General features: G+C 43.4%; 1 protein-coding gene across 7 annotated transcripts in view; it reads right to left on the reverse strand.

The window, feature by feature from the left end:
- Positions 1-304: 304 nt before the first annotated feature.
- NFE2L1 (NFE2 like bZIP transcription factor 1) overlaps positions 305-25,297 on the reverse strand; it is a 125,110-nt gene continuing 100,117 nt past the window's right edge. For 4 of the 7 annotated variants that reach the window (XM_086924282.1, XM_086924279.1, XM_086924280.1 and 1 more), the window contains exons 5-6: positions 9,624-9,791; positions 305-3,611 (exon numbers count right to left, since the gene is read on the reverse strand). In XM_086924282.1, the coding sequence (XP_086780408.1) occupies positions 2,280-3,611; positions 9,624-9,791 (1,500 nt within the window). In that variant the 3' untranslated portion in view covers positions 305-2,279. The remainder of the gene's footprint in view (positions 3,612-9,623; positions 9,792-25,297) is intronic. The other 3 variants (XM_086924283.1, XM_086924284.1, XM_086924285.1) reach the window with 1 other exon arrangement.

A 25,297-nucleotide genomic window follows, 5' to 3' on the forward strand; every position in this document is an offset into this window, starting at 1 on the left:
ACACAATATGGAGGAGAATACTGGTAAGCATGGTGATATGCCAATAACTGACCTGCACACGACCCACACTTTGCACAGCCTACAGTTCTCTACCACTCACAGGCAACAATGTTGATTAAAAGAAAATACGCAATATAGGCTATGAACACACTACAGTTAGTGTTGATTAGTATGCTGTTACTCTTAACAGGTAATGCAGCATCAGATAGTGTCTGTTCACTATCACAATAATTTACTGAGAGATCCTAAAAGGGCGAGGCACTAAGGCATCAAAAACAGAAAACACGTTTGTAATTAGACTCAGTCAGTTTTCCAGCATTGATTTTATTCTGCTTCATTTTCTTCAGACAAAACAAAAAGTACACATTTTGCGCCCTTTCTATATTTTAGTGGATTATTTGTCTTCAAAATCCCTAGAAATAATTCTTGCAAAAAAACAAAAAAATAATAAAGACACACACACCTCAGTAGTATTATGTTCCAATACGATTTTGTTAGGAGCGGAGGAAAAGTGTACTACACTTTGCCACACTGAACACTTGCTGCCCTAAACTCCATGCTTCTGGTGTCATGGGATCGCAAAGATTAAAGCAAATGGGATTTGTGCTCTCAGACCACGCATCAACAGATCATGCATGGCATCTAGGGTTGCATCAGTTCTTTTTAGTATTGGTTCTTCAAGAGGTACAGCTGGATATTTTCTACTGCATCGCAGTTTTTAAAACTCAGACGATTTAAAAGTGCAGGACAGATAAAAATGCTCTGGGAACAAGTTTTAAAGCTATCCTCACGTTCCAGGCAGCCATCAGAAAATCAGAAGCAGTGTTTCAGTGCGACCCAAACCTGCCTTGCACCTGGTCATTCGCAGGGAATATGGACACCCCACACTGGACCACATAATTCACCTGGAAACTGCTTGGTCAAAAAGGCATAACCAAAAATTTAAATAACCAGCAAATGAGCAAGAAATTGGACTAGATTTGACATTCCTGGGAAACCACCGAGTGGTGTGGTTCACCAGACTTGCCCACAAAAAAGGCAAGACGCCTCTCCACATCATAGGCAGCAATTTTATATGGAGGACAAAATTCTATTGAACATTCAAGCACTTTTAAGCTAGAATTTCACGGGGTCAGATGTTACGTGCTGCATAAATTAATCTGCAAATGTTGAAACTGTAAACAGAGACAACGTGTGTAGTGAACTTTGAAAAGAGTGAAGTGAAGGAAACAGAGAGCCCTGGATTCTAGCTTAGTTGTCAGATTCCAAAAACACCTGTGACATGATAATGAGGGATGTGAGAATTAAGTAGGAACGGGAACTGCAGCTTGTAGCGAGTAGCACAAAGCATGCAGACCCCAGATCTTTGGCCCACAGAGCAGGAACTCAAAGTCTTTGGCGGCAGTACTGGGAGCTGCATTCTGTGTTTGAGCACCACCACGATGTTCCTCAGCCTATTAGGGAGGGGATGAATAGAGTGCGGACATACAATGGCATCACAATATGTCATGTCAGACTATCAACTGTGAGGACGGGTAACTAGGTTTCCCCAGAGGGATGCAGATACATCATAGGCAGTTTACCTACAAACCTTGATCAGCCCAGGTCAGTTTCACCAGTACCCCTCAAAAACCCGTAACTATTGTGTTCAGTCGCTCAATGATGCTTTAAGTCCAAATACAGCCTTATCGCTATCGGCCCATGTTTCACCAGTACCTCTTCTTGTACATCATGCAGCGGTTCAAACCTTAATGCACATTTAAAAATCGGGTAACTTGCTGTGCTCTATTCACCTATAGCGAGGCCTACCTGAGCCTATGTTGGGAAAAGTGCAACTATTCAACTTTCATCACCGTCTCTCTCTCTTGGATTAGCTATTTCACGCAAATAACTAAGAAAAACAGCAATTTCTCAACCTTTCCCTCCACATGTTCGAATTTTTCCAATGAGCATGGTTAACCAGTCTGTTTCCAACAGCAGAGCTGTTTTTTGATCACCCATCAGCAGGCTCCCAACACCAACCATTTGTCCACTGCAAGGACAAGATGCTATAATTAAGAAGGCATCGGAGCTTGGTCCATTTCCCACATCCACCTCGATGAGGGAAAGCCATTTGGTAAGGCCAGAAGAATGGCGTGCGACCTTCACTTGTGGTCATTTCCCTGTACACTGACCCGTCAGCAGTCATGCCTGAGAAGATAAGGGATAAGGAGGATTAAAGATTCCTCTAATGGGCAGCCCATCTCCATAGTAACAAATTATAGATCCCCATCAATCCATCACTTTCGCCTGTCTTTTTGTTTTCTTTCCTGTCGCCTGGCTTGCTGGTCTGCCACAGTGCGCGGCATCAGCACCACACTTCCATCATTGGCATACTGCAGAGCATATTGATGAGGAGAGTACGGCTGGCCGTTTTCGTTGCGTAGGTGATCAAACACTTCTTGGTAAAGACTCTGCACCTTCTGCTTCATTTGCCGAATGGATCGGAGGAACTCTACCTTTTCTCGAAGCAATTTCGACTTGTCTCTTCGCAAATCGTCCACATCATGCTCGAGGTTCAAAATTGTATCCAGCTTCCTCTTACGGCAATTTTGAGCAGCCATCTTGTTTTTGCCTCTCCTCCGAATGTCACGAATTAGGCTAAGCTGTGTCTCGCTCAGCTGATATTTTGACAACATCTCGTTAAATTCCTCCACTGGAAGATTAATGATCTTCTCATTGGTGAAGGGTATCTTCATGGCCCTGGCTCTCTGCTCATCCCGGCCCATCTGCTTGTCAAGGAAGTCTTCTTGTTTCTCTTTACTGCTCAATCGCATCACAGGTGACATCTGGGATTCATCGCTGTCTACAACCTCAGGTGCCATGTTATATGTGTGGTTGTGGCCAACCTGCTCTAGATATGGCAAGTACTGGAACTGCGAGGGATCCAAGTAGCTCATACGGCAAAACTTACTATACTCTGGTTGGTATCCAACAGCCCCCTCGGATCCCTCGAAGTCAACAACTTCAGATTCTGAACTGTACCCAACTGCTCCTTCTTCAGAGAATGAAGTAGAGGAAGAGGATGAAGAAGAGGCTGTTGAGGACGAAGATTCAGAACTACTAGGAGAAGGAGGGCTGTGACTAGAGTCCAGGGAAAGTCCTGAGTCTGAATCAAATTCCTGTTGTAGCTGGGAAGCCTGTAAAGGATTAAAGCCCTCTTCGATGGCAAGGTCCATCATACTGATCTCTGCAAGCATAGCTTCATCGAGAAGCCCCCCTAAAGGATCTGGCAGTTGAGGACTGGAGGTCTCATTGGTGGTACTGTTCAGTTGAGGCTCGAAGAAGGTGCCAGTGAAGTTGGTGGAGCCAAAGGTTGAATTTAGGTGGGTGGAGTTATCGGGAGCCAATTGGAGCAAAGCCGAATTAGAGGTTGAGGTTGAGGACGTTCCTTCAACCACCGGACTGAACAGTGAAGAAAGGTCTTGGGTGCAGCTAGGCAACAACGCCTGATGCAAGCTCACATTCTGGTGGATTGGTGAGCTAGGGGCTAAGCTGAAGTTCATGTTAAGCAGATCGCCACTTGTGCTGTTGTACAGTGAATCTTCGGTTCTGTTATTCACATCCAGTGCCTAGAATTAAATGGGAATAGATTAGTAAATCTGTAATGACTGTATAAAAATTGATTATACAATGCTGCAGGTTACACATTTTGAGCCTAATGTATTCTCGAACAAAAGGAAAGGTAAGATACAGTAGGATACCATGCACAGCTTTAAAACCTCAATACAGCACACACCATACAAATAGACCAGCTTTCCCACACCTGGTTAAAGACCACTATAAAAAGGCAGAAACCATAAAGAGAACTAGGATACAAACAACGGTGACCATGTCCAGCTACAATACAAGATGGAAGACTCAAAGCAAATATCAATGTAACTTTCATAGTCTATACCTAGATACACTGGCCAATCTTCACTTATTTTCTCTATATAAAAAAAGGCAAATTTTAAATGGCTGATAGTCATCATTATTTGTGTAGTAACAAGAAAACTGTGGTCATACCTATAGCCTCTTAACTGCGGCGGTTTAGCAGAGTGGGCGGGCAAGGGACGTGCGCAGCTTTACGGAGGTAGTGTTCACGAAGGCCGTTGGCCGACAAACACAGCGAAGGGGTTAAAGGATAGATACGTGAAAAGAAAGGCAATGTAACCCTATACCCTATATCCTAAAAGACAGGCAAAAACTATCACTGTACCTTAAGGGAATAGCATGCTACCAGTACCCGCCAATGCTCTCTCAGTGACAGATTGTGTGCAAATGTGCCCTTGCTAGTGTGTGTGAATGCGAATGTGCCCTTGCTAGTGTTTGTGTGTGTGTGTGTGTGTGCGAATGTGCCCTTGCTACTGTGTGCGAATGTGCCTTTGCTAGTGTGTGTGTGTGTGCGAATGTGCCCTTGCTAGTGTGTGTGTGTGTGTGTGTGTTTGCGAATGTGCCCTTGCTAGTGTGTGCGAATGTGCCCTTGCTAGTGTGTGTGTGTGTGCGCGAATGTGCCCTTGCTAGTGTGTGTGTGTGCGGGAATGTGCCCTTGCTAGTGTGTGTGTGTGTGCGGGAATGTGCCCTTGCTAGTGTGTGTGTGTGTGTGAGAATGTGCCCGTGTGCGAATGTGCCCTTGCTAGTGTGCGTGTGTGAGAATGTGTGCCCTTACTAGTGTGTGTGTGTGCGAATGTGCCCTTGCTAGTGTGTGTGTGCGAATGTGCCCTTGCTAGTGTGTGTGTGTGTGTGTGTGTGTGTGAGTGTGTGCGAATGTGCCCTTGCTAGTGTGTGTGTGTGTGTTTCTGTGTGCGCCTGGGTGTGTGTGTGTGTGTGTGTGTGTGTGTGTGTGTGTGTGTGTGTGCCTGCCTGCGTCTGTGCATATATTCTGTAAACAAGGTTGCTCCACTTAGGTATTTATTCTAGAATACGTCTTGGTAAAGGTATAAGTGCCCAACATAAATGAGCAATGGATACGTTTCTTGGTAATTCAGCAGTAGCCACTTTACTTTGATTAGATTCACTAGAATACAATAAAATACAGGAATGTATCCCCCCAGAAAAGAACTGCTTGGAAGTGGCTAAACCTGTACATAGGGCTTTAAATGAACAAAGATGGAGACATTTCTAATGGCTACAGTTTTTTTGAGGTAAACATTTCTAACACTAAACATCTACAGTACGTAAAGTCCTCTCTGCTGAATAGGAGGGATTCTGGAGAAAGTTTGGAGGGGAAACAGGTTGACATGAAATCTGAAGCTACATTAGGGAGGAAACTAAAATGAGTTTACAACACCTTTTTATCTTTTTGGAAAACACACATTAGGTTCAGTACAGTATATCGTGTGACTTTCACCAACTCTAGAAGGGTGAAGTGACAGCAACCAGAAAGACTGCCTTCCAAGAGCTAGGGTGCAAAGCAGATTATGAATAGGTTTGAAGAGAGTAGAGGGAGATATTAGTTTTGAAAGTTCCACATTGCGCTCTCATGGAGGTAAAGGGCTCCTTAATGGGGGAAAGATTTGTGATTAACTTTCTGTAAGAAGTAATGAATTATCATAGAAAATTGCAGCGCAGGTCTCACCGAACAAAGAGGATATGGGAGTTCTGTCTCTTGGCACCTGGTTGGATCAATACTTTCTTAAAGATACAGTAGAACGTCTTCCATGTGAAAGAATGTGAAATTCTGACAGATGGACGGCTCAACTTCTTTCAATTAATGTACATGCAATCTTGGGGAATATTTATTAAATGGCTATAGTGCAAAAGTACAAGAGCCAGGTTGCCAAACTTAACAATGGACAGTTGAAGTGTAGCATCTAACTCTGAAATTTAACAGCAGATAGTGTGCACGGCAGCCTCTTGTGTGGATATTCCAATAGGGGAAGAAGGTCAGTGATCACAAATGATGTGGCTACTCTTGTGCGATCAGGATCATCCAAACTCTATCCCTCAACTTAATAAGGACAGATAGAATCCGGGGTGTCACAAGATATTCATGCACCAACATCTTCAACTGGCTTACAAAAAGGCATTCCCCAGAGTACCTGGTGAGTAAACACATAGGTGCATAACCAGAGCATGTCCAACATTTGTGAAATTTTGGGGGGAAATCCACTAGTAAAAAAAAAAAAAAAGACACCACACAAATGCGTCATTTAGAATACATTCATGAGTCTCTTGAAATGCTCTCCAGTGATAGATAGTTGAATTACATTGAAATGCATGTTCTAGATATTGCTCCTCCTTGACTGTTGAGATTATGCATCACAGAATTATTCGTACGTACAAGCAGGCACCTTTGATTTTTCAGACAATGCTAATATACTTGCATCTGCAGTCTGGCATTTGGGAGTAGAACTATGCAAAATGCTACTGACCCCTGTAATGAGGAAATCTGCCGGACCATTGAATGTGGTGTCCTTGTTTTCTTTCTGTTTGTGAGAAACTTCAAGCTCCCCTTCAAATGATACATTCTTGCTACCTGCGTGTTTAGAATTGCTTCTAGGTGATGGGTGGTGAATGGAACAGACCTGCAATCACCTTCGAATGCTTCACTCAGACTCCAGAGCTGGGAAACAAAACTTCTACATGGTAGTGATCAGGTTACTGGAAAGTTAATGCTTTTACAAGCCAGTCCAAAGTATTTCACAAATCTTCCTGAGATGGGGAGAAACTACAGCCAAACACTTTGACAATGTTAGTGGAGCCCACTTTAGCTGAAAAAAGTCATGCGTATTGACAGAGTACACTGCCCACCAGCAATGTAAGGACTCTGATGTTTGACAAAAGGCATATGAAAACAAGCATCTTGGAGGGATGTGGCACATATTTAATCTCCATAGAGTTTGAGTACAATTAATGAAAAGCCTAATTTCTGAAGTTCTTTTCACAGTAGTTTGCTGTACTTCGAAAATGGGATGGTGCACTCGTTTAGGACTCATCTTTCAAACTACTAGGAATATACCTTTCTGGAATAAGGACCAATGTTACAGCCTTCTTACACAGAAAAGTGCTTACCTCCAGGTGAAGTAAGTCTCAGTGGTATATGGATATGTGTTTTTTGGAGGAACGCTTACAGGAGATTAACGCAACCTGGGAGTGTAGCCACTTAGAACAATATTTAGCACCCATCTATCTGTCTTAATAGCATTGTATAATATTTCTGCAGTTTAATATAGCACAAATATGGCTCAACGGTATTGGAACCCTTTGAGCACTAGTTACATTCCTGAAAGTTAAATTTCTTAAGGCACAGGGAGATTAACTGTCCAAAATCACAGGATGTTGAGGCAACGCAGAGAATCAAACCTAGTTTCTTCGTTCCAAAGTCAGCTGTTGTGGCCAGAATGCCACATCTTCCCTTCCAGGTGACAGCTGATGTTCTTCATACTGGCTGACAAACAGAAGCGTGAGAAGTAGCAGTCACTAACTGGCAGGTTTTCCGGCAGCAGCTGATGTTTGGTTCCTTCCTCCCCATTTGCGGATGTACGAAGACTGGTCAGGTTGCTTCTTATGTTGCTGGTACTTTTGGTACTGCTGAGACCACAGCACAACCTGTTGTGTGCAATGCTGGTCATGGGTTGTACGTGTGTTTCCTGTACTCTTTCGTCATCCCTACCTGCTCCTTAAGAGTCACCAGCTCTGCTTTAACGCGGAGCTAGATTGACCTATGCAAGGCTAGCCTACGAGAGTACCCAGGAAAAGCCAGGTCGGTTGAATCTGCATTAGTATAGTTCCCATAACTGCGCACAATCCTCCCTCCCTGCAGAACCTCTTTAAACTCCTGTCTTCAAGTGGAACTATCTATTGAATTCACTAAAGAGTAACCCAGAGCAAGGCAGTGGTGCTCATTTTATTCATCGCAGTTGCAGAATTGTCACAAAACTTTCTACAAACTGCATCCGTTCTTAAATAGAGGATGGAGAGCTAGCTGGGTTTGTCCTAGCTTGCAGCTGAAATACCTGAATCTGAAGGAGAAATGCCTACAGGAGCAAACTCTTGTCCTGGTGGGCTGTGCTTTCAGACATTTGCACAGGAGCAGAATTTGCCATAGCGGAGTTTGAAAAATAAAAAAAGACTCTACATCGGAGACTAAAAGCCCCAGGGCGTCTTACCAAGGAATGATTGAGAGCTTACAAAAATAACGTTTTAGGTGCCTTCCATGACCAAAACTCTATTAACAATGTTATCAATCAGTGGGATTCTCTCTGGAGAAAACTCAGATAACAGGGAGATTTGGTAAAGTGAAAAAAGCAAAGAAAGACAAGAGGCATATGAACGGTTTGGGGATCTTCACATACACAAAAATCTGTAAGTATCTGTAGATCCTAAAAACTATGGAGCGAAGACTCGAGTGTCTAGATTTGGAGTGATTATGTTTGGATCTATGATAAAAACGCGAGGAACACCTTTACACGTGTGTGATAATCCTTTAGTAATTGGCGAGTTTCTAGGATGTTAAACACAGGTGGTGGGAACGGTAGTGGAAGCTGTAGGAGCAACTGGTGCCACAGGAGAAACAGGCAAAAAGTAGTTGGTGCTGAAAACTTGTGGTACTCTGAGGGAGTTCCAGGAGCAGAAACCACACACTGGGTTACAGGTCATCATGGACATTATGCACTTGAATCGTCTGAATTCAGTGTATGTAGCAATCTCCTCTTCTTAAATTGCAAGCCCAAATTCACAAGTGGTCTTCTTCCATATCCGATTCCTCCTCAAAGTTAAAACACTGGATGGGGCTGTGGTAGCAGGTGCATAGTCTCTCAGATCTTCTAACTGTCATTTTGGGATGCTTGAGCTGGTCTTCTTGCAGGCCAATACAAATGTTCTCCCAATCCTCAGGTGCCCTCATGAATATGCTCTGACAGAAAGGACAGGGGTCTGGGCGATGGAAAACTGGGAAGGCACCCAATACAGACATCACTGTTTGGGTCTTTTTTCCCCACAAGTAGGACACTTCACAATAAGGAAGAGCATTATAGGGAGATTTTTTTTCATTTTCTTTCAGAAAAACAAAAAATAAACTTACTCTTGGTCCTGAAAGACATATAGTAAAGTTCTCTTTGGGAGGCTTGGAAAGGTTTTCCAAATAGAAAAAGCCAAAAAGTAGGACCTCCATCCTCCAAGATGCTGGAGGGAAAAAAAATAACTGCTTCACCTGTCACTAAGAGGGCATGATGTAATACTAGTGGTATGGTATTCCGTTAAGGAATAGTGACAGTTCCCAGCCTTTTATGCTAAATTGCTCTTATTTAATCTCATCCTTCATTTGTAAAAAGGGTTTATGAAAGGTTGTTGTGTAACCCTACTGAAAATAAAGACTTTTTAAATTAGTGTAATTTTTTGATCGAAGAATATTACTGAAAGCTGGATAATCTGGCCTGTAAAAGGCTGTGGAATATAGGTTTTAAAAATACGTTTTTTCCAAAAAGAAAAACATTGTTTATTTTGATGAAAATGTGCTCTGGGAAACAGTGCCTGGGCGGGACAATTCAATGCTTAGGACAATAAATGAAGATCCCATGAGAATAACTCATTACTAGGAACAAAAAAAAGGTCTGGTATTCCAAACAGAGTCCACATAATGACTTCAGCAATAAACAAACCTGTAGGTCCATTATAGACATCAGATCCTGCCACTGCTGCTCCAAATCCAGGGGGGACTCTGTATCTGGGAGAAGAGGTGATAAAAGATCCTCTGAAGTCACTGATGGTGTGCCTTCACTAACACTGGACTCTGCTTCTATCAAACCGGAGGGAACAGCAGCTGGAAACTAGGCAAAACAATGCATTAACTTGTGTTAATATTTGCAGATATATTCTATTTGTTACCTAGAAAGGAGGATAGCCTGATAAGTATTCGGTACATTGGAATGTGACCAATCGAACGGCATAGGCCTGACAGGAAGGTATTGAAAGTGTGCCTAACCCAATACAGTAGCTAGCCTGCAATATAATTGTAGAACTGACAACTGCTTCTCAAACATTTTCAATTTTAGCATTGTGCATCTGGTAATATGCATGTGATTAGCGCATACACTTTCATACACAACTTCCGCAGCCCCTTACCCAGCTCACATGTGGGAGACTGTCATGGTGGATTTGATTTATGTCAAGAGGGGAGGAGGAGGGTGTGGGTATTGAGCGAGAGCCTGGTGTGTCCTAAAAATAGTATGAAGACAGAGCTGGGCAGCCAATATAAAGATGCATGCCCAACATTTATTTCAAAATTCTCTTTTCAGCTATCGGCCCAAGTTCACTGACCCAAACCTTTTTTATTGCACTTTTAACTCATGTTTTACAGTAAAAAGTTGGTTCTTGGCAAAATGCTGGTTGTCCATTCCAAACTGGTCAAAGGCCTGAGAAAGGGTGGACAGATTAATATTTGCGAGGCATCATCTTGCCATTATTGTACTTCATTATTGCACATATAATTAGTCTTTCTTCATATTAATGCAGCTCTTTAAAAATACAGTTGCATGGATATAAACAAGTAGTTGCTGTGTAATAGTAATAGAGATATCCATAGTTGTTTGCCATACAAACAAGTAGTTGCTGTGTAATAGTAATAGAGATATCCATAGTTGTTTGCCATACAGGAGATCTGTGAAAGAGGTGAAGGGGCTTCAAGTTAATGAATGAGGAGGATTGGGACAACCGTGGGGGGGTTGGGGGGAGAGGAGTGGGCAGGAAGCGCCAAATGACCTTGACATCTTTTGTGAGGGAAGGGATGAGGGGGGAGTGGGTAAAAAAAGCTAGATTGGGCAAAGCAAAGGACGGAGGTGAGAGCAACTTAGATCACTTGGGATGAGAGCAGGTTTTAAACGGGGGGTTGTGGGGACTATGTTCCACAAAAAAAAAGTAGATTAACATTGAAGATAGGAACAAAACGCATGCACACACATGGAAGGCAGACAGCAAAAGCCTCCGGTATCGCTAAACCCTTCATTTATCCACCAAGTCTCAGTTTGCCTAACGCTGCTCTTTCCACCTGTGGTTTGGTTGTCTCTCTCAACAATGCATATTTCCACCTCCAATCTCTTCAAAGTTTCTAGCAGTGTTCTCAGCACACTGGACTGATTATGCAAGCCTTGAATGCCTCCTTGACCACACCTGGGCTGGTGACTGATAGTCCACTGAAATTAAAGTGTTCTGCAAAAGTCCACTTCATCTCCATCCAAAAGAGAGTTTTTAATAGGGCTACCGATGAAAGCTGCCGCGGTCTATACTTGGCAGTGGGTTCCGGGGTCTTGCATACCAATTTAATGGGAGAGTCAGACACAGGGGTATTGAATTTTTTTTCAAACTACTTAACCAAGGGATAAAATGCTTCTTAAGTCTACTTGTCCTGTAAAACCCCCTTGTCCCACCTAATCCCTACATCTTGAATAAAAGTAGACAGAGAAACATTTAATTTATCATTAAAATCAATAAACAATTCAATGCTTTGTAATAATACTACAGAAAAACTTGAAGTGATATTATTCAGATTATCTTAAAGTATGAAAACTGTATAGGAATACAATAAATTATCTTGCATGGCAGGCAGTTCCAAGACTCATGCTGACAATACTACAAAAGTTATGATAGTGGCCTCCGATGTCCGCACACAAGCTTAGTGCCTTCTGCTGCAAGCCAGGGATCAATAGCTGTGCTGGGGTCATACTCCTCAAAGTTGGGTCCTTCTATCTTAAGAAGCATTAGGTATTGGATAACATCTTGATTTAAAGGTGTTCTTAGTGAGTTCTTAAAGATAGACATGGCAGAAAACATAATGTTCCGCTTCTGCTGTAGTTACACTGAACGTGAACATCATTTCTACAAGCTCTAATATATTAGTCAACATGGAAGGTCTTGTTGCTAGCAGGGTACAGTATGCAGGCAATACAGGAATGCCTTTGGTCTGAAAGCTTTTCAAATGGGTTTCAAGTCCACAAAACTCACATACATAGGCTATATCAGACTCCCGCCCAAATGCATAAGTTCGGTCTCATTGCAAAAGATAGATGCCTGCACTGCTCTGCGCCAGACTTCTCCCACCTCGCCTGGCTGTGCCCCAAGGTCTCCGTATACTGACGCAAGGTCTGCACTTCTATTTTTGAGATTACCTCGTCACTGGTCCAACCCAATCCTCTGCTTTGCCTCTTAGGCTTCGTCAAATTTTGTCAAGATGCCTCCAGCTGCTTGATTGCCATGCTGTTGGTCCTCGCGCTGCGCAGGGTCTAAATGTGTTGGGGTCGCAGCCCTGCACCTAAGGTTGCCCCTTGGCTTGAGGATGCATCACGCTGCCAGACCCTCCTGTCTGGAATTCTGAGACCTGCTGCTAGCCAGATCCCGCCCAATTGACATACGGGGTCCACTTGTGCCCTACATTTAAAATCACAAATTCCGGCGACCTCGCCGGCGCTCCGCCAATGGCGGCAGCCGGTGAAGATCAATGATTAACTCCCCTTCCGCTCTCGCTCCCCTCTGCTCCATCTGCCTCCCTCCCCTACTTATGGTGCCTCTTTCTGTTGTCCTCCTCACTTTCTCAGCATCTCCACGATATTTCTCCACAATATTGCAAGTGTTACATGCTCAAGGTAAACTTTCCTGTGACATATTGTACGATTGTGCATAATGCCTTGAAACTGTGCAATCCTGTAATGTAATGTTTGCAAACTTATTTTCTTAAACTGCTGCATATATTAAACCCAACTCACTATTTAGGCCTTCTATGGTCAATACACACCTTTCTACAGCAGGTGGGACATGCAAGAAAAGCAGTTCATTAGACTGAAAGAATTCTGAAAGTTGAGACACTGGCTGCAGAACATTCCTCAGATTGTAAAGTTTTTTTTTTATAAATGTAAAGCTAGTAACAATTGAGAGGCACTTCTTTGCCTTAAAGGCAGAATCATCACTCCCAGCTGCAACCTGTCCCAGGTGTAGAACCACTGCCTGCAAGTTTTGTTGCATGGCTACCAAAGACCCGGTTTTGCTGAATATCTATCTAAACTGTTTAATAATTAGGTAATGTGTAAAGTTTTCATCAACTATTCTTGAAATGCATTTGGCATCTCTTCGCCTCTTAGGATTATACTAACAAATTTAAAAATCCACATCAACGTTTTTTCAAACTGACAAATAGAGGGATTAGATTTTACAGCGTCTAGAATCCAGAGCTGAAAATTGTGGGCTAAATACACAGTGGAAAGTCAGAAGAAAATGGAATGTCTTTCTCTAGGAGTGCTGCAACCCCTCCCTTAGATTCCATCATAAGTGAAGGACCATCGAAATAGACAGCCGTTCGTGATGAACCTGGATGTTCTGTTAACCTCATACCTACTAAATCTAAAGATAACCTTTTGATTCCTTTAACATACCCTCCAGAACACCTTAACCCCTTCGACACTCATGACGAGCTGGGCTCGTCATGGTGTAGCCCGCTCGCACACTGATGACTAGCCCAGCTCGTCACGCAAAGTGCGATTTTGAAAAACCCAGCGCGCTAGCGGAATTCCGCTAGCGCGCATGCGGTTAAACATGTTCAAGTGGAACAAGATCTGCAAATAGTGTAGCATTTCCAATCATTGACTACTCTCACCAGCACAGTTTCCTGTTAAATGATAGCACTATCCGTGCTATCGTCACCAAAAATGCAGAGGAAGCGTGAATTGGACATTTTTGTTGCTGACCTGTCGAATTATATCCATTTCACATTTTATGAATTGAGGCTTTTTTCACAGTCCTACATAGGGTTTCCATGTCTGAGAGTGGCTTACCTTGTGTTGCAGTTAGGTAGGTAAGCATTGTTAAACAAGATGGTTAGTTTTTTCTCTCTCCTTCCGATTTTGCAGGGCTTGCATGTAGGGCTGCTCTGTAGGGGTACTGGAATTGAGGTTCTTGCTGTAAGAATCTGAGACTGCAAGGCTGGGCCTTTCATTTCCTGGTGGTGCCATCAAACACATCATATGTGCCTTACAAGTTTAATGAGCTCTGATTGGTTCAACACGCAAATATTCACATCCATTTAACAATGTGCTTCTACCTGAACTCGAACACTGAACTGCTACAGCAGGATATTTTTGGTAAATAGTGCAGTGCATTTTTGGTGCGTCTCCCTCCTCACTTTCCCAAAGGGCTAGCTAGCCATGGCCAGGATTCCACCCAGTGAGTCTGAAAAACAGATTCTTTTTACAGCATCATACGATTTGTTCTTGGTTCTGTTAGGATTATATGGGGTGGTGTAAGGCACAACCTCAGTTTTTTTTGGTTTCCTTCTCCTGGCTTTTCTTTATCAGTGTCTTCACACTTTGCGGAGACACATTTTCCTGTCAACAGGACAAACTGATAAAGTCTGAGCCTATACTTGATTCAGAATTAAATTCACTGTCCAGAAATGTTAAGCTATTTATGGCAAAAAACTTCTCACTTAGCAGACTGCACTAAATCTTGATATAGTTTTTCTCCACTGGTTTTCCAAACTTCAGAGAACAAGGGTTGAGGCAGTATGCTGCAATGAGCCTCCATACTGCTACTATGGTCTGTTGTGATTCTGTTTCATGCCAAGTTGTGAACGCAATAAAGTCTGGTGGCACACTGCTTACACTCTAGATCTAAAAGTTAAGAAAAGAGTTACACTAACAACAAGAATTTGATCTTTGGAAAAGTATTTGCTTACATAAAGGTGATTCATCCATGTTAACATTTTTAAAACACCTCTAGAAAGTATGTGCAATTTACTGTTCAAGAAAGAGGGCTAAAATAAATAGAGAAAATAATTAACAGAAAGACAGAAGGAAATGAGGCAAAATAAAATCAAAGAAAAAGAATGGAACAAGGTAAAGAAAAGAAAGGAAAGGCAAAAAAGGGGGGAAAGGCAAAAGAGAAAGTAGGAAAGCAAAAAGGCAAGAAAGAAAATGGATGGAAGGAAGGAAAGAAGGTTCTTAGTATAAAATAAATTATGGTTACTAAAAACCAAATTAAACAGCACACATAAGTTTAAATAAAACTACTGCAAATTAAGGGCCATAAAATTTGTTTTTATATGGGCAAAGTTGATCAAAGAAACAATGGTGAAATAGAGTCCAGGAATGCCACGAAATATCTGCAGTCCACTTCAAAGGGAATTTACAACAGCATTGGAAGGAGATCGAGCTGAAATGTCCCACGTGCTCACTTCAAATGTGCCCTACGAGCAAATCAGAGAACACTGGTAATAAAGGGACTCCTTGTGTGCAGATGTGCACCTTGTGAAAGAGAAGTACAGTCACTCACTCAAAGCGACTTTAACCGGACGCTTAAGAATGCCAACCCATTGCTCCATGCTGTTATGCTGTAGTGGGCGGACGCAAAGTGGGAATGACAACAACCGACTAATGGGAGAAAAGAGGTGGCAGAAAGCCCCTTTAAGTATATTATACATATTTTAGCAAAATCAAAAAGGTCTTGTCTAAAGCCAGACCTAAAAAGCAGTGATGACGCAAACACATGTAATTCCACTTACTCATGCATGCATGATATATCCAAATGCATATGAGTGGAATGACTCCAGTGCGCTATTATATATATATATATACGGATATTTATGTATCAAATGAAGTCTCAATATTCATATATATATATATATATATATATATATATAATTACATGTATATTATATCATGGTTAATTATGTATTTAACAAAATTATCATACAGTTGGTAAACAGCGCATACAACATAAGCGCAAAGAGTATTTTGTCTAGTTCCATTGTGAAAGTAACTCACGTGATTCACTGAATCAAAGCACTGTCACTTTAAAAATGCTTCCCGGGTTTAAACAAAAACTGTCGAGGGAACAAGCGGCGTCCGCGCTGCGAAACGAGTCTCTGACTCTTGGGTAAATAAAACTTGAAGCACGAATTTCGGGTCCGTGTCCCGTTTTGCTGGCATCGTGTGAGTGAATACGTGGCGGCCGTGCAGGATTTCAAGAGATATATATATATATATCTATATATATATATATATATATATATATATATATATATATATAGATATATATATATAGATATACGTCATCTTGGGTCCCATTCTACCTAACAAACCGGCTATCACCTTTAGGAGAGCTCCCTCCATGAAGGATGCTCTAGACCATGCCCAACCTGAATTGACACCTAAGCGTACCTGGTTAGCAAAAACCGGCTTCTTCAAATGCACGTCTTGCCGTGCTTGCACTTTTGCAGTTAATGGTACCCATTACAAGTCAGCATTTAATGATAAATCCATCCCAATTTCTGAATATCTGACTTGTAGGAGTGGCTATGTCATCTACCAACTCAAGTGTACTTGCAATCTTTCTTACATTGGCAGCACTAAGCTACCTGCCAATCAACGTATTTTACAACATATACGGGCAATCATAAATTCAGACAGCAACTACCCGGTGGCTCGCCACTTCAAGGCTGTGCATAACAACAGATTGAAAGATTTGCAATACACGCTTTTAGGGTCTGTCTCAAACCCCGGACGGGGAGGAGACCGGGAGAAACTCCTAAGACAAAAGGAAACCTAATCCATCCTGTTATTCGATTCCAAGGCCCCTAATGCTTTAAATGCCACTGATGAACTACACAATTTTTTGTAATATTGATCTGATTCTAAATCTGTGAGTTTTCTTTTAGGTTACTCATAGTAAATAAGTAACTTATGAGTAGAAGAGTAATGAATTTAACTGTTGTCTATTATGAACATTGATGATTTTCTACTACTGTGCTTCAACTTCAACCGTTAAAAATAATTTATTGTTTTGATTTTTAAGTTTCAATCAAATTATTAAGAGCACGTTTTTTATTCGGTTGATAATCTGTGATTCATGTTTGATATTGTTTGCAATATATTACTCTAAGGTAGATACAACTTCATTACAACTGGGTTGAAAAATGTTTATCATCCGTTAATGAATTTAAACATTTGTGTAAGAATGATTTCTTCTGATCACATTGGATCGATCTCTATTTGGGGGAGATTCCAACATATTATTTCTTAACATTATATTTCAACCGGTTGTTTAGATACTCATACACTATGCATGGATTTGTCGAGTTGTCTCTTTTTGTGTCCCTTAGTTTGTGGGGTTTGATTTAATTTTGGCCCATACAAAGCGAATAATTGCTCAACATTTATGAACTCAAGCACTATGCTTTAATTGGTTGGGTCTTTTCAAATGCTTACAATATCTCTATATACAAAGTTATTTGAAACATGTAATGTATATCATGCCAATCGATGTCATTATGCACTTTATCTTATTTTCATGGGTGATTGAGCTTGCTCTACACTATTTATTGTTTCATTTGCCGTGGGCGCGTCATGTGACCAAGCTCCTTTGTAGGAGCGAAACGCGTCAGGGAAGAGCATCAGCTCTACACTTTTTGTTGAATAAATATGCCACTTTATAAAGACGGTGTGATGGCGTTTTAGCTTTGCGCTAAATTGACTTAATAGAGAAGAGGTCCTTGCCTGCTGTATTGCCGCTTCGTAAGCGGTCAGGAGTGTTATATATATATATATATATATATATATATATTTTAAATTTACTGATCCGAGAAAGATCTCGCTTTTCTGACTTATAGGCATTGCCAGTGCTTTTTGCAGAGGATGTGCAGCATTAACAAAAAGCTGCCAATTCAGTGTAGCATCGTAGGAATGATGATGAGACTATTTCCTAGGCTCACACATGTACAAGGATTTATACAAGTGCATGCGTCCCCATAATTGCATGCGCCTATGGAATGAGTGGACATGTTTTTTTAAAATATATATTTACGGTTCAAAAATGGACACCCCTTGGCTTGTCTATAGACAGAAGCCTGTTTCGTGCCCTGCCAAGGAGCTAGAAACTCATTGAAGTATGTGTCAAATGTTAAAGGAGAAAACTGAACCCCCATGCTTGATTAACTCGCACCATCAGTCTTGAAGAATGAACGATGTATATAGTGGGGTCTGCCTCAAGAAAGCTTTGAACCAAAACTAAATAAGTCACATAGTCTCACCACCTTGACTGTTCCAACAGTAAATGGACGCAGCACCTGGATTATATGCAAGTCTTTTCTAACTTATGGATATAGTGCAAGAGTTCTTGATTCTCTTTATACATAATGAGGGTCACACTGAGAAGACACCCCCCCCCCAAGTGAAAACTACACTGTACTAATAATACTGTGCAGTGGTTGCCATCTCGTTAGCCCAATATCCTTGCCCATAATATAGTTAGTACATACAGTGAGCACCGGCAAAGTCAATGGGTCTGGAGTTGGCTGCCAGTCTTGACTTAACATATGTTTATTTTGCCATTGTTTTTACAAAACGCCATTGTTGATGAGCCCTTAAATATTTTTGGCCTAAAAAAAATCCCACACTATCACAGTAACCAATCACTAAAGTGGGTTGACCCACTGCCCCATGCTGTAGTGGGGGGAAGAAAAATGTTAATGACAACAGACAAATGAAGGAAAAGGGCTGTCTGAAAACCTACAAAATTATGCGTGCAATTTTAGTAAATTACACATTCCCCACCCCAAAAGATAGGATAGATAGAACCCAGAAGGTTTGCCCCCCCATTTTGCAGCCTACATTCCCCCCATGAAAGTCAGAGTCCATCAGGGCTCCATCCTAAGCCCGTTACCATTTAATCTGTATCTGGCTCTCCTCGCCCTTCTGGCAGAAGCCTGTGGTGCAACAATTATATCTTATGCTGAAGATACTCAGCTGTTGTGTACCTGTAAAAAGGGCGATGATTTTGACAGGGAGAGGATTAACCAGCTACAATGCAACCCTGAGAAATCTAAAGTAATTCTCTATGGCTCATTCATCCATGATGCATGGAGGCAATGGTGGCCAACCGATAAGTCACACTCCTCAAGAGTGGTGAAAATGTAGGGGTAAAGATGGAGGATTCTCTAGAGATGAAGACCCAAGTTCAATCGGTAGCAGGTACCTGCTACGGCATCCTGAAAATGCTCCGGAGATTTCTTCCCCTCCCATCGCTCCCCCACAGAAGGACTGCGGTTCAAGCCCTCATCACTTCAAGACTGAACTATGTAAATGTCCTATATTTCTGCCTCCCGGATTGTCTTCTGAACAAACTCCAGGTCATCCAAAATGTGGCAGCTAGAGCCATTCGTATGTTGGGTCACAGAGTACAGATTTCTCCCTACCTTACAGTCGCTTTCCATTCGTAGCAGAACTCATTTTAAGGCCCTTGTGTTGGCCTTTAAAGAGTTTCATGACACAGGTGCCTACTACATTAGGAAACGGGTGTTACACTCCCGGTAGAAACTTAAGATCGTCACAACAAGATCTGAGGACGGTGCCCAAATTTGTCCACTCTCGCAGAGGCGGCCGTTCTTTTAAAGTGCAGGTGTCCCACCTTTGGAATGGGTTGCCTATTGCACTCAGACAATTGACTGATTTATGGCTCTTTAGGAAACATCTCAAAACTTGGTTATTCCATGAATAACCCACTGCCCTGTAAACGGTTTTACGCATGTTCTGCTGAGCGCCGGACACTATCGAGTAGCTGCGAGCTTTACAAATATTGAATAACAAAAAAATTTCTTTCGAACAACTACTTTGTAAAAATGTAATGCAGTCATACCAAGATATCTATGAGAAAGACTGAACGACTACAGGGGCTGTGGGTGGCATAAACGGCACAAATGTAGAGAGAACCAAAGAAAAAGAGTGCACCCAATTAATTATCCTGCAAAAACCCACCATTTCAAACGTCAGCAACAACCTGTTACCAAGCTTTGAGTATTTCCTGTAGGCGGAGCTATAATCTGCCAATGGCACATACCAGCTAGCTCATGAAGTTATCAAACCTTAAGCTTCTGTCTCGGCAAGAAAGTCTACTTTGCATATATGCTGGTTCTGGGCGGCAGGTAGCCCAGAAATCAGCCCTGTAGCCCGCAGGTTGGCCTCTGCATTTCACCTCAAGGTGGACAGTGCTACGGGGGTCCTACCTACATGGCCAGTTCGCTCAGGTGCTGGGAAGGGTCTTACAGAACACCAAAAGCGATCCCAGTGACTCTGTGGCAGCTTGAGGAGGTGGGGGAAGGGGTCAACCCAGAGCGAGCACATCTTTGGGCCTTACCAAAGGCAATACACCCAGATCAGTGTTAAAGAGCATAACATCCAATGGGCCGGACGTGCTCCAGTCCCGTAAACATGCACCTTGCAGAGCTGTTGGCCTTGGGATAGTGCTGATGACACTTGGTGCATGCGTACGGGGCAAAGGCCATTCTACAGCTGAGGAGATGCTGTGCTACTCAGGTGATAGACATCGGCGATGCTCTTAGTCGGCGCACCATCTCTTTTAAGAATCTGCTCTTAACTTGCTGGCCTCTAGCGAGCCTTGGCCAGTCAGTGGTCTCCACTGCGGCTTACGTGCGGCTCTGGAATTCCACGGAACAGAGTAAGCTGTTGGTCTCTTCCCGGTGTTCTACGATGGTCTCATCAACTCCTGCTATAGTATCCGGGCTGCTGTCACTCTGCCTCGCCATGAAACCCAGATGCAAACAGACCGCGACCGACCTGCACTAAGGCTGCACGAAAGGGATTTGAAACAGCTCCGTCAATGGAAATGTTTGCAGACGCCTCTGCAACCATTGGAGCGGTGATGAGGTCAGCGAGAGCCCGCGCTTCCTGCAGCCACAGGGACATCACGTGCACCAATAGGAGCAGAATATGTCACAGCAGTGTCTGTTTAGAGCTGGCTGTAATAAAGTATGTTAAACTTCCTGGACACTTATGGCGAATATTCCTTCTAATGATTGATGGCATGCCAAGATGCTAATTTGCAACGCAAAAGCAGGCATGGTGCCAAACTTTTGAAAATATGGTAGTGCTTATTTTTATACTTAATGTAAGCCTCATGGTGGCCAACCAACTACCTCTTACTGAGACTCTGATGGTTTACCCACCCAGTCAATCACACGACTAGAGCCCAGTCAATGGCTTCTAGCCAATTATAGGCCTCCAAAGGTTCTTTGGCTTTTGGTCAGCATTTCTGAGAGGCTGTGAGCCCCAGAGCGCCCACAGCTTTGATATTATTTACGTGATTTAATGTCCACTTGTCAGTCTGAAAAAAATAGACATTACATTTTCTTGCCCATCATAAAATTCAACATGTTTCAGACGTCACGCAATAGGATTCCCCCACCCCTGCAGACAGTATGAAGGAACCTTTGTCGGTCACCAAGGTGCATTTATCCCTAGATAGGAGCCAATAGTCTAGACAAAAGGATTCATCATGTGAGGATTAATAATATATTAATATTATATCTTGTGTCTCTGGATTTTTACCTCTTGAAATATCCACTTGTCTCTATTCCTTTACCAAGCTTACTACTATTTTACATGCGGAGGACTGGGTGGGTTGCAAGTTTTGTGTATTCCTTGGCTGCTTATATCAGTGTTAAAATCATCTCCCCAGAACACGGTTTTCAGAGTTAAGTTTCTACATATTGTGAAGAGATGCTTGAAAGCCTGGACCATCTATATGTGTTCATTATACATTAACAAGCGTGACATGTGCCTGACCTAAGTTACCTTGCTCTATTGGATACTTTACTTGATCATCTTTACCGGTGGCAAAAGGATCAAAGGAAATGTTTTTTTTGTTTTTTTTAATTTATGGACGCCCCTCAGGAATGCAAGCTATATGAGAAAAAGAAACATGCCACGTCCAATCCTTTGGCAATCTAACCCTCCCAATCAGAGGTCAAACGATTTCCTGCAAGAGTGCAGTAGAAATAGTAAGTCTCCGAATATACGTCAAGGTCTATGTAGGGTCATGTTTTGGAATGGCAAGATGACGATATGATGGCAGAGTTTAGACATTGCAATTCAGTTTCGAAGTCTGGATAAAAGCTAGCATAACAACTATGCGTTGCCTCTCTGACATCAGAGGAGATCCAGAAGCCACTATGGCCCCAGTCATTCAGAAACAATTCTAATCCTCTTCACCTCAAGTTTTGAATTGATGGAGGACTGTTGGAATCAATGGAAATAGAGGAAAAGCATAACGACGTTTTGGTGGCCAGTCTGGCAAAAAGGTATTGGCTTTGGGAACCAGCACAAAATGTCTGCAAGAAAGGATAACCACGAGTGAGGCAGTTAAATTGAGTGATAACCCACAGCCATCCTCGACTACTGGCAGCATAGAGAGACAAGAGTATGAATTGATGAAACGAGTAGAGAATAATGGAACTGTAGAAGAATCTGTCCCCGAGTACCCACAGAAGGACCATGGCGCAAGTGAAAACATACCAACACTAGTGTGAGTACTAGGGTAAGACCAGCCTGTGTTGAGGGGAACCACGCCTGCTGCTCTGACACGCACAATATTGCTGGGGTGGCAAGAGAAGCTGGTTAACTCGATAGGTGCCCATGGAAAAGAGAAGCGCTTTAATAAGTATCGAGAGCATCAGGAAGCAGTTAATGAATGCATCACCCAACGCAGAGAGACCGGTCGCCTAGTAGAACAAGCATTTACAATGCAATGGTCTCAGCATTATTAAAGGTAGAGCTATTGGCATTGCTCATGACATTTTTTTTCACTTTTTTTTAAAAACAAATAAATGGTATTGTCATTTACAGTGGCAATAGGTGAGCATTAGAGAGTAGTAGAGTATTCGCGGACACAGAGCCACACACACACACCGACAGAGCCACACACAGACAGAGCCAGCCACACACAGACAGAGCCAGCCACACACAGACAGAGCCAGGCACACACAGACAGAGCCAGGCACACACAGACAGAGCCAGGCACACACAGACAGAGCCAGGCACACACAGACTCGCACACACAGACAGAGCCACGCACACACACACACACACAGAGCCACGCACACACACAGATCCACACAGACAGCCACGCACGCACACACACAGACAGAGCCACGCACACACACAGACAGAGCCACACACAGACACACAGAGCCACACACAGACACACAGAGCCACACACAGACACACAGAGCCACACACAGACAGACAGAGCCACACACAGACAGACAGAGCCACACACAGACAGACAGAGCCACACACAGACACAGAGCCACACACAGACACAGAGCCACACAGACACAGAGCCACACAGACACAGAGCCACACAGACACAGAGCCACACAGACACAGAGCCACACACAGAGCCACACACACACACAGAGCCACACACACACACAGAGCCACACACACACACACAGAGCCGCACACACACACAGAGCCACGCACACACACACAGAGCCACGCACACAGAGCCACGCACACACACACAGAGCCACGCACACACACACACAGAGCCACGCACACACACACAGAGCCACGCACACACACACAGAGCCACGCACACACACACAGAGCCACGCACACACACACAGAGCCACGCACACACACACACAGAGCCACGCACACACACACACAGACAGAGCCACGCACACACACAGAGCCACGCACACACACAGAGCCACGCACACACACACAGAGCCTCACGCACACACACAGAGCCACACACAGACACACAGACAGTGCCACGCACACACACACAGAGCCACGCACACACACACAGAGCCACGCACACACACACAGAGCCACCCACGCACACACACACACACAGAGCCACCCACGCACACACACACACAGAGCCACCCACGCACACACACACACAGAGCCACGCACACACACACACAGAGCCACGCACACACACACACACACAGACAGAGCCCCGCGCACACACACACACACACACACACACACACACAGACAGAGCCACACGCACACACACAGACAGAGCCATGCACACAGAGGCACAGAAAAACCGGGATGACAAGCAGGGAACAGAGGCACAGGAAAACCGGGGGAACAGAGGCAAAGAAAATCCGGGATTAACACATATTAGCATTAACAAATACCAGTAGCGCACGCTGAAACTAAACAAGGAGTGAAAAACGCAAATGGGCCACAGGCGCTTGCCACTGAATATTATAGTGACATGCGGGAATAAAAATGCAAATCCTCTACTTTATGGAAGGCGGAAACAGCCAGCACGGGAAGAGGTGAGACTGCCCTGCATATCCTGCACCACAAAGCAGCGAGCCCAAGAGCCAGTGGAGTCAGAGGCCCCGAACGTCAGGATTGTCGGCACCATGTCCTGGTGGGCATTGTGCCTTTAAGAGTCAGGTGCTCCGGGTTGGCACCGATTCCCGGGTGGAGCCCGGCAGCCCCACCCCTCCGCTATTACGACACATTTAAAGGGAGGTGAGCGTCCTGGTACCGCCCTGCCCTTGTACAGAGCCTGTGACCCACGCTGGTGGCACCATACTGTGCCCCTACCCCCAAGAGTCTACACTGCCCCCGCACGCACTGACTAGAGAGCTTCATGGAAGGAGTAAGACTTGGATTAACGATGTGTATGAGAAGAGCAAGGCATGGACTACAGAGGTACATGAGAGGAGTAAGACAAACACTAGAGAAATGTATGAGAGGAGTAAGAGACTACAGAGCTAGATGAGAGAAATAAGACGCAGACTATAGAGGTGGATGAAAGGAGTAAGAGACAAGACGTGGATGAGAGGAGTAAGACACATGCTGGAGATGCTAGAGATCCAAGAGAGTAAGACAGACCAGAGAGCTGTATGATGACAGTAGGATGAGGACTAGAGAAGTGCATGAGAGGAGTAAAACCCAGACCAGTGAGGTGCATGATAAGATAAAGATTAATGATATGCATGAGAGGAGTAAGCAAGACAAGACAGTGGCATGACAGGTGTAAAATGCGAACTAGAGAGGAGCATGACAGGAGTACGACGCACACGAGATGTATGAGAGAAAAAGATACGGTTAGAGAGATGAGATGCATGAGAGGAGTAAGACAGACTAGAAAGGTAAAAGTGGAGTAAGACAGAATGAAGAGATGCACAAGAGGAGTAAGAATAAAGAGATGCATGAATCAGAGGAGTGAGACGGAATACAGATGCACGGGAGGAGTAAAACAGAAGAGATGCATGAGAGGAGTAAGACAGAATAAAGAGATGCATGAATCAGAGGAGTAAGACGGAATACAGATGCATGAGAGGAGTAAAACAGAATAAAGAGATGCATGAATCAGAGGAGTAAGACGGAATACAGATGCATGGGAGGTGTAAAACAGGATAAAGCGATGCATGAATGAGAGGATTAAGACAGAATAAAGAGATGCACGAGAGGACAAACAGAATAAAGAGCATGCATGAGGAATAAGAAAGAATAGAGAT

This window comes from Lissotriton vulgaris, chromosome 5, assembly GCF_964263255.1.
Source record: "Lissotriton vulgaris chromosome 5, aLisVul1.2, whole genome shotgun sequence".
NCBI classification, from domain to species: Eukaryota; Metazoa; Chordata; class Amphibia; order Caudata; family Salamandridae; genus Lissotriton; species Lissotriton vulgaris.